The following is a 9,630-nucleotide window of genomic DNA, read 5'->3' as shown; positions in this document are numbered from 1 at the left end:
AGATCAAGGTTAGGTTCATTTGCTATTGTGAAAGGTAATCTGATGCAAAGCAGTGCCGCGCGGACAACGCAACCTGACATCACATTCGATAAGAACCAGTCGAGATGAAAAGGAAAAAAAGGAAAGAAAAGCGATTAAGACATACATGGCGTAAACGTGGTTATCTAACGCGAAGTAAAATCAGTTTTTGTATGCTTATAGTGACATTAGTTCTTTTTGAACCATTTGGGTTCGCTAAAATCCAATTGAATCATTGGCGGATGTTGTAAAAATAGAATTTTAAAACACTGCGAAATTGCGGGTCTAACTTTAGACATGTGTTCAACAGCATGGTGCCGCAACAGAGCAGCTTTGTCGTTCCTTTCATTGTGGTTAAATGTTAAACATATCGCTCTATCGTTTTTTTTCCTTTCCTTCTCGACTTGCTCTTATGGAATGCCACGCCAGGTTGCCTTGTCCGCTTGGCGCTGCTTTGCATTAGATCATCTTTCAAAAGCCACAGTTTTCTTCTGAAAGCCTGATATTGTTTTAAATTTGTATTAATCTATACTACTTTCATATCTTTTTGACTTTTTTAATAATATCATTATTACTTTGCCATGTATATGTATTGTACTTCACTTAAAGGAACTGACGATGCCAGCATAGACGAAATATATATCCCTAAAAATGTCTTATCCTCGTTTTAAACTGAATTTTATTGTTAATATACAGCGATCGACAGGCAGAAACCTGCTGCCAATGGTTTTGGATTCCATAAAGATTTGCCCTTTAATACGTATTTTTTGTAACCCTTGAAACAAATTGTAGAAAAGCAAGTTACTCAAGAAAGAAATACATGCCGAGCAAACTTATCAATAGTCACAATTTAATTTTATTATACAGGGTGCACCAGAAAAACCTACCACATCCAAATTGTCACTGTACCAAAGCTGTAGCAGTCTAACAGGAGATTGAATTTTAAATTTGCAGCAAAGGACTTACCATTTGTGTTTCAGGTTTTATAAGTAAATAATATTTTGTTCAATTTTTTTAAATTTTGTTTCTATATGTAAAACGGCCTGGACTGGCAAAGGGTGCGGCAGAAAAACCTACCACATTTTAAACTAGGAAAAGAAGACAAAATTTATAAGCAATCAAAACATTGGTGGTCTCATCTCAAAGTCAAAGGGTTACTAAAGCCAAAAGGTTACTATTTAATGTATTTATGTTTTAAAGATTACATCCTGTAGTAGTAGATGGTGTCCTCGCGTCACAGATTCCTCATTCCTAACGAAATCTTCGACAATAAATGGGCGGTGTTCGCCAGTCCAGGCCATTTTACATACAGATACGAATTTTTTTCAATTTGCACAAAAATGTCGAGGCTATTATTTTTAATTGGCACCATCCAAGTTACGTAGAGAAAAAACACTGAACCCTATTTTTGAGATACAATGTCGCGGAAGAGTTGCTTTACTTTATTGGCGTTTTATTGCAAAACCAAACTGCGTTAATGAAAGAAGCACATGCATTTCGCAAGTAAAAACACCATGCAATTTAAACATAAATAAGACAGAATCGACACAGTCGAGCGGGGAAACGAATTGTGATGTTTGTTTGTTATTATATCGCCTCATCATGACACGTGAAATATGCGCTTTTGTTAAAATTGTAATATATGGTACAATTGCATGTGCTGTTGTGATGTTTTTTAAGTGTGAAATGGAAGCAAGCAAGTAGTAACTTTTGTTAGATCATGTTGTAGAAACGCCCTTATATTCAACATTTGTTTTGTAGCTGATTGCACACAAGTTCCACCTCGTTAGACTGATGTCGGTAGACAACAGACTAATTAACAACAACACTCATTTACAAGCATATTATCACAACATGTTGGGCCGTGTCGGTGCCGTGTTAAACATTGGCGAAACGGTAATGACTAATGTTGCGCAGACTGCTACAAATTTTTAAATATAAATTCATTTAAGGTCTTTACAAGGACAATTCACGTTTTTATATATATAAAAAATAAACGAAAACATTTCACAAACACGGGTTAATGCGATTTTTCAAGCCAACGACATCTAAAGTTGAACCACTGAATTTCATCAAAGGCGAAGAGCGTGCAAGGGAGTGAGTGAGAAAAATAAAATATAGAAACAGGCCACAAGCTGTGGTGGGTAATTTGCCGCGAAAGATAAATTATCTGCTTAAATACATAAAGCAAAAACAGGTAAATTGCATCATGGTGCCAGTTGCTTGTCGGAAAAAGAAAAAAAGTCGCGCGTTTCCTAAATTTCATCTGTCTTTCCGCAACGCCTCGACAAACTCCTCGAGTTTCTGTTGAATGTCGCGCACCCGCTTCAGCTCTTCGGCAAGCTCGACCCTTCGGCCGGTGAGCAGGGACTCCTTAACGTCACGGTCCTGCCCGAAGTCTTCTAGCACTTCTTTCACCTCGCTCTCGAGCCTATGCGCCTCGGTGTTCATGACTTGCTGGCGCAGCGCGTTGCTGGTTATGGCTAACATGCGCTGAATGCGCCAGAAAAGTACAACGTCGCTACAATCAATGCCCTCGCCCTCTTCGTCGGCATGAACACTCGCTAGGGCGGTGGCATGGTGCCGGTAAAACTCCCGTTTGCAGCTTGAGCAACGCGCCAGGGCGTCGTTAAGGAAATGTACGCGGTAGAGCGGCCGCCACGTTTCGTGGATCATGTCCACGTTGACTTCGATGCCCTGGGCTTCCAGGTTCTTTCGAATTGTGGTTATTTCGTCGCTTGCCAGGTACGGCCCGTGGTTCTGCTGCTTGTGGAAGAGGTTTTGCAGCTGGTTTTTGATCTCGTTGCGCTGGTGCTGGTCATAGGACCGGGTTGTCCAGTGGGTCCACCGCTGCCACCAGCCGTGCCCCACAAGGCTCTCCACGGCCGACTCTGTCCGCCTTAATAGGCTGCCGAGGTTTTCTTCGATGAAGTGTATTGCGTTTTCCCACTGGTGCTTGTCAGAAATAGATCGGTCCTCCAGCGCGTTAAGCTGAATGACATGTAGAGTGTCAACAAAATCCTCATTCCACGAATGTCGGTCAATTGCTTCTTTCCTTACGGCCTGCTTAAGTTTACGGAAAATCTTTTCAGTGTTACCGTTTCCAATTGGTTGCTTGTCATCGTTTGCTTGGCTTCCCTCATCAAGCACTTTGCTAAATTCATTCAGCAATGTGTCTTTGGCCACTTCGATAGAGACCTTTGGCAAGGGCTTATCCGCCCATTGCTTAAGTTTAATATCAACTGTCGTGTTAAAAGAGCCAGCATCGCCAGATTGCGCAGCTGGAAGGTAAATGTTTTCAATAACATGCGACGACACACAATTCCACATTTCATTTTGCAGCGTCTGCTCCCATTTTTGAGCAGGGATGTTTACCAGTGAAAGCATGTCGTCAAGAATTTCGTTTTTGGCTTTTTCAAAAAGCTCGCTTCTGTCGAGTTCTCGCACTCTTGGAAAATTGTTTTTCCATTCTGTCTCTAAATTGAACCGGGTCGCTTTAAAAGCATCGGCTTGTTGCTCGACGGATTCTTGTACCATCTTCCAAAAACATTTTGAGACCGCATAACTGAGGTTTGCTGTTGTAAGTTGACTTGCCTTCAGCAAACCAGACTTGAAGATTTTAGATGAGGTAAAAAAACCTTCCTCATACTCGCGTATTTCATTAATGGAGGTGTTTGCACTTCCCTGGCCAGTTACAACAGCAAAGTAACCCAGAGCCTTCATTGGAAAGAGTTTGCCATCCAAAATTTGTTGTATGCGGCTTGGGTTGCTTATGTTCTTTTCTGCCAGGTCAACCTTTGTAAGCACAAATATGGTACGTTTACCAGCGGGGTCCATTTGGCTTACCAGGTCGGTTACAATACTTCTTTCGGCATCAACAGAACCATCCTGAATGCACAGTATAATGGCATTAGGGTTCTCCATGTAATGCTTGCTCATGTTGCAAATGGCATCTTTAGTATCTGGGGCCATACCGCTTGTAACTGTGTTGATCATTCCTGGCAAATCCACCAACACCATTCTTTGTAAACCCGGTCCTTTAACACTCAGGGAAATCGTTTCATTGCTAACTGTCTTTCCATGGCAACTGGTCTTCATTCTGAGTTCAATTTCATGGCGAAGCGCTTTGAGTTCAGATTCTTTTGATAAATCAAATTCCCTTGAACTGTCGCGAAACTGAGCTACGTGGTTGGGCCCCTCACTTAACGTTACTTTGACAGGTGAGCGTGTCATCATCTCTCCAGACCCACGGGGAAAAATACGAGCTTGAGCAATCATTTCCAAAACGCTGGTTTTGCCTGCACTTTGGTCACCAACAACCACCACTCTAGGCAGATGGTCGTGGGTATTGTAGTTCATGTCATAATCTGCAAGTTCATCTAACACTTCTGAGTACATATCGATTAGTGACTTTTTTGTCTTTCGTCGGTAAATGTCTTTGTCATCTTTGGCTAAAAGCAACTTGCGCAAGTTTCTATTTTCGCGTTCCAACTTTTCTACTATCTTCTGGTACTTGAGCTCTGTGTCAACAATTTCATTCTGTAAAGATTCAACTTTATTTTTATCACCATTAGAGTTTATAACAGCAGAGGACTTTGCCTTCTTAGAAGATTCTGAACCATTACCATTGACTTGATCATACAAATTCTTGTCACCATTTAGCAAAATATGTCCAGGTTCTTCAAGAGCTTTCGAGATAGAATTCTTCTCCTTTGGCAAGTAATTTAATAAAGAACTTGTATCTGGCCAATTAAACGACTTGATGCGCTCATAACTATTGAGTCTAGCAGAATCTAAATATCCCAGCATATTTTGTCCGGCTTTTAGTGTTGAATTAAGTTTTTCCATGGCTGGTGTAGTGACATCATTGTAACGATCGACCATATCATCATATTTTGATTTTGCATAAACTCCACCACCTATTGTCCCCCCAATCAGCCAATAACGAAGTCTAAGGGCCTGGCTAATGACCACTTTTGCGAGCCCACCTCCTATTTTTCTTTGGGATAGAAATAGGTTTGAATGTGTTTTTAGCAAGCCACTTTTGGTTATTTGCTGAGTAGTAAACATAAGGCGGTGTGGCAAGTAGGGTTGGCTGCATCTCTGTGACCAAAGTTTTCTTGTTGAGGGAATGCAACCAGCCCTGAGAATTGGCCACGATCTCTTGTGCACAAACCGCATACTTTCTTATTATCCGGGAAACAATACTTCATTGAAGAAAAAATTCATTATTAAATAAATATTTACAAAAGTACATTTCCTGCAACAGAGCAAATACATGTTAACAATGGAAGTGGAAAAGTTTGATAATTTAGATAATTAAATCAGAAACAAATTGCAGTTGGCCAAATCAATTTGAATTTTTATATAGTGGAAGTGGATTAGAAATTTTGTATTTACACACAGCTAATTTGATGAATTAAACATAGGGTATAAGTAACTTTATACCCTTTTTAAACACTTTATAAAATATTGTGGTGTATAATAAACTATAAAAATATTGTGGTGTATAAATAAAAAAGTGTTTTATATTTAGGGGCAAACTTCATCATAAGGCTTATTAACTGCTTTTGGTACATATATGTTTTAAAATACTACATAGTGTTAACTACAGCTTTAAAAGCTTAAATAACAATAAATAAATATAAAATATAACTCATATTTAAAGAATGTCCAATAGATAAGTAGAAAAAACAATAGTAAATAGAAGATTCAATTTGACATAGAAAAGTGGCAGTTTTGATATTATGCCACAATTCTCCGAAATCTTGTGTGTGTAGCTTCAAACTTTTACGGAGTCCATACATTCAGCTGGAGTTAAAATCAGCACCCAAGTAAGACTATGTATGCCCCGATTGCATTCCAGTGCCTCCCTGTGAAAGATCTTTGGTGTGGAATGCCTGACCAAAACCATGTCAAGGCTGTCATTTGCCATGAAATATTGCATGAGTAATCTTACAACATAAAATCGCCCTCTATGGCAGGTAAATCTAATAATTTCTGCATAAGAAGTTTTGGCGGCCACCAATCATGGAATGCAGTGGAAATGTTAGCCTACCCCTGATTAATTACATAATTTTGCTTAAAACATATGCAAAATTATACATTGAATATATATATATTTCCATTTGGCTTATATATATATATACATAGACTATATATATATATATATATATATATATATATATACTCCACAAAGAGCTATTTCTCAGTTTATTAGGCCGACAAAATTTTATCAAGTAACATCACTGGAAGTAGGTTTCAAGTAAGCCTTCCAAGCCAAAGATATTTGGTGGAATGGTACTGGAATACAATCGGGAGCCTACCTAAGTACGATGTACACATACACAAAGTACCAAATTTTTTAAACCAATAAGGCTGAGAAATTTGAACTGTTAAGATAGAATAGCATGTGGTAGAATATTTGCCAACCATCTATTCACAGTTGTGCACACGCACACCTTCCACAAAATGCAGACTGGGTTGTTGGTGAATAAGGTGTATTAGTAGGTAATATTATAACTTTTAATATTGTTTAAATAGTATTAAGGCGTCAAATATTTGTAAACAAAGCGGCATTTATTTTTGTAAGGTTGATTTGTGGTTAGATATTTAAACAATGAATAGAAAAACAATAACAACTGCTCCACTGTTATAAGATTTTTAAACGCGTTTCGAAATCAGAGCAGTGTAGCAACTTTTTTGCTGGCTGGTACATTTTCTAATCTAAACAAACGCAGCGTTCGACTTATTACACTAAAAAATCCGAAATTGCATCAAAATATCAGCACTGTGTAATAACGACAATGCCCTGAAGAGCAAATGCTCATATTTATTTTACGTCATGTTTCTATGGTGTTAAAATGGGAAATTACATGGTTGTCTCTTTGGTTGCTGTTAAATTAAATTTATGCTTTACATTGCCATTAATAAACCTAATTAAGCATTCTAGTCAAACAGGAAAACATTTTTCGCATTTGTCAAACATGAATTATAAACACATCATTTAGTAAGCCGTGTTTTCTTTTATGCTTGACCTTATACATTTTTGCAAAGTCGCTATAGAAATCAATTTTTATGTACTCTGCATTTTTGTGTTTTTAAGTCTTGCATCATTAACTGATTGATAACATAACACAGGGGCGTGCAACCTTTCATACTGCCAGGCCAAATATGTGTATTCGGATTAGACCACGGCCGGCAAACTTTTTGTTGCGGCCCAAAGTAGTCTTTTCAGAGCTACTTAAAGGCCCACTACATAAAACCACTACGAAAACAGTGGCGGATTCAAGGGGATATTTGGTTTTAAGGTGAAATATTCTACGGCGCCTAATGGCCATTGCTTTGCTATAATATGAAACATCCTATAAAAAAAGAATATACGCGCGAAGCGCGAAAGTTTGCGTTTACATAGAGTTAAAGTTGACAAAAAATATAGTTTTACGGGCTCACAAGACCACATTTGACACGTGGGTCTTTTTAAGCTGAGCCAATTCAAAACATTATATGCCACACCAATTGTTAAAATAAAGTGCAATGAATGTACGGCTATATTGCGGCCAACAACTACAGTACATGATAACACCAAGCTATTCAAAAATAACTCGCGGTCCACAGATGGCCTAACACTGTGTTAGTGACTACCACAAAAAAAAAATTGCTCACACACGTACGTTGAACCGAACAATGCCACCTTAAAAGCGACAAATTTTCTCAGCTGTGGAAACTTATTTAGATCGAGATGATAGCGGTAAAAAACTACTTTTTAGCTGCGCAGAGAGAAATTTGTTTCGTTTCTGAAATTGAATATAAAACAATTACATTTCAAATGAGCGAAAAAGACCAAACGGACATTTTTAATAAGCTTTATTTACATGGCCATAAGTAGCTATTCGAAAGCATTTGTAGAACAAAATAATTGCAGCGCTCAGTGCAATTAACTTTCACATAAAGTTGTACACTTTCCGCAACAGCATCCAAAACACATTTTGTAGTTTTATTTTGTTAGCAGGTCGCATTCTATTCTAAAAAAATAAAAATGTACATGCTCTATAAGGCGACCTAGACTAAGGAACAGTCAGGAGGTTTCAATATTTTAACAGTTACCTGATTAGTGGTGCGGGCCACATATTTTGGTTCCGCGGGCCGCAGGTTGCACGCCCCTGACAACAGAATACCGATAAACTTACAATAAACATATGAAAATATGTACACATGCACTAGGAAGTAGGAACACACAATAAGACCCAAAAAGCAACAATGCCTTAATCAGAAAAATCTATAAAACCATAGTATTAAGACCAACGACATAGTAAAGTCCACATATCGGGTGCAGTATAAAATCGAAATCATCTGAATAAGATGTCGGAATACGCCCTTAATTCATCGAAATAAGGCCAAAATGCCAAAATAACGCCTGAAACGTAGGTAGAGGGTATTGGACGATCGGGGGCTGTCAGTCTGGTGTTAATCGTTTCCCAACCAGCGATTTATATTTTTCACAACTCTGTCTTTTGCTCTTTATTATGGCATACCCTGAGTCAGCGGTGGCGAACCAATGACTCGCACGCAGGCTATGAAGGGGTCAGCTACAGATTTCAGTCACTCATTTGTATTTTTAAAACCAAAGTGTAATTCAACATATTATAAATGAATAACTGTTTACCAAATATTTTAAAGTTGACAAATATAGGCAAATTTATTATTGGCACCAAGTTGCTGAAAACAGATGTACGGTAATTGTTTGGGTTAGTATATTCGCTCTGAATATGCAGTATTTTTTGGAACTGCGCATGTTTTAACTGCCTTACAAAAATTGTCAGGTAGGCTACCTATAACGATCTATAGGCTACATTGACGTAACAGCTTCAGGCACATAGGCTTGCTCATGGTGGGGCCACATGGGCCATGCCCCCCCACAATATTTCTAAAAAATCAATTTTTTAGTAAACCTCTTCATTGTCAACTGCCGAATTAAATATAGTTTGCCAAATCAGCATATCTTGCTTTTTAACATTGATAGGCGGTGTTCCAAACCATTATAGCCTAAACTTATGATAGTTGAAAAAAGTTGCCCCCAACAAATTTTGGCAAGTAAATTATCACACTAGCATTTTTTTAGGTGAAAAGGTTTATGGCATAACCAATGTAGCAGGAAACGAATATTTTTGCATAGACATTTGTATAGCCGCAATAAATCTAACTTAACGACATGTTTAGGCCGCTAAATTGAAGCTGCAAATATCAAGTTACATGCGTAGGCTATACTATAGCTAAATGTGGCACCAAACAACAATTTCCGCGAAATGTCAAGACATCGCATTTTCATGTCGAAGGACATGGACTTGAAAGGCGCACAAGTAAACAGTTAACGGGAAAAAGGCTAATGAAAAACAGTCGAAGAGAATTGGACTTTTTTTAGGATATCGCTCTTTGGCGAGCTGTTAGACTAATATATTCACAATTTAAAAATTTTGAAGTTAGACTAAGCTTGAATAGTTTCCTTGCTTTTATCCATGTTAAAAAAAATTGGTACCGAGTGCAGAGCAATCTGACAAACAATTATACAATTCCCGCTTTACGCCAATCCATGTTTATTTTTGGTATTTTGTG

The 9,630-nt window shown here is 38.1% G+C and overlaps 1 protein-coding gene across 1 annotated transcript; it reads right to left on the bottom strand.

Annotated features, from left to right (window-relative positions):
• Positions 1–1,359: 1,359 nt before the first annotated feature.
• LOC146138370 (dynamin-like GTPase OPA1, mitochondrial) lies at positions 1,360–5,274 on the bottom strand. Its single transcript, XM_083394925.1, has one exon. It carries the CDS (start codon positions 5,197–5,199, stop codon positions 2,281–2,283), a length of 2,919 nt encoding a protein of 972 aa, XP_083251051.1. The 5' UTR covers positions 5,200–5,274; the 3' UTR covers positions 1,360–2,280.
• Between the last annotated feature and the right edge of the window lie 4,356 nt (positions 5,275–9,630).

Source organism: Ascidiella aspersa, chromosome 7 (genome assembly GCF_963924565.1).
Source record: "Ascidiella aspersa chromosome 7, kaAscAspe10.2, whole genome shotgun sequence".
In the NCBI taxonomy this organism is placed as follows: domain Eukaryota; kingdom Metazoa; phylum Chordata; class Ascidiacea; order Phlebobranchia; family Ascidiidae; genus Ascidiella; species Ascidiella aspersa.
The sequence above is the reverse complement of the archived record's forward strand: the minus strand, read 5'-3'. Positions and strand labels throughout refer to the sequence as shown.

Bases quoted from the DNA above. Each gene is read 5' to 3' on its own strand.
- LOC146138370 (XM_083394925.1), bottom strand. From the start codon at position 5,199: ATGCGGTTTGTGCACAAGAGATCGTGGCCAATTCTCAGGGCTGGTTGC.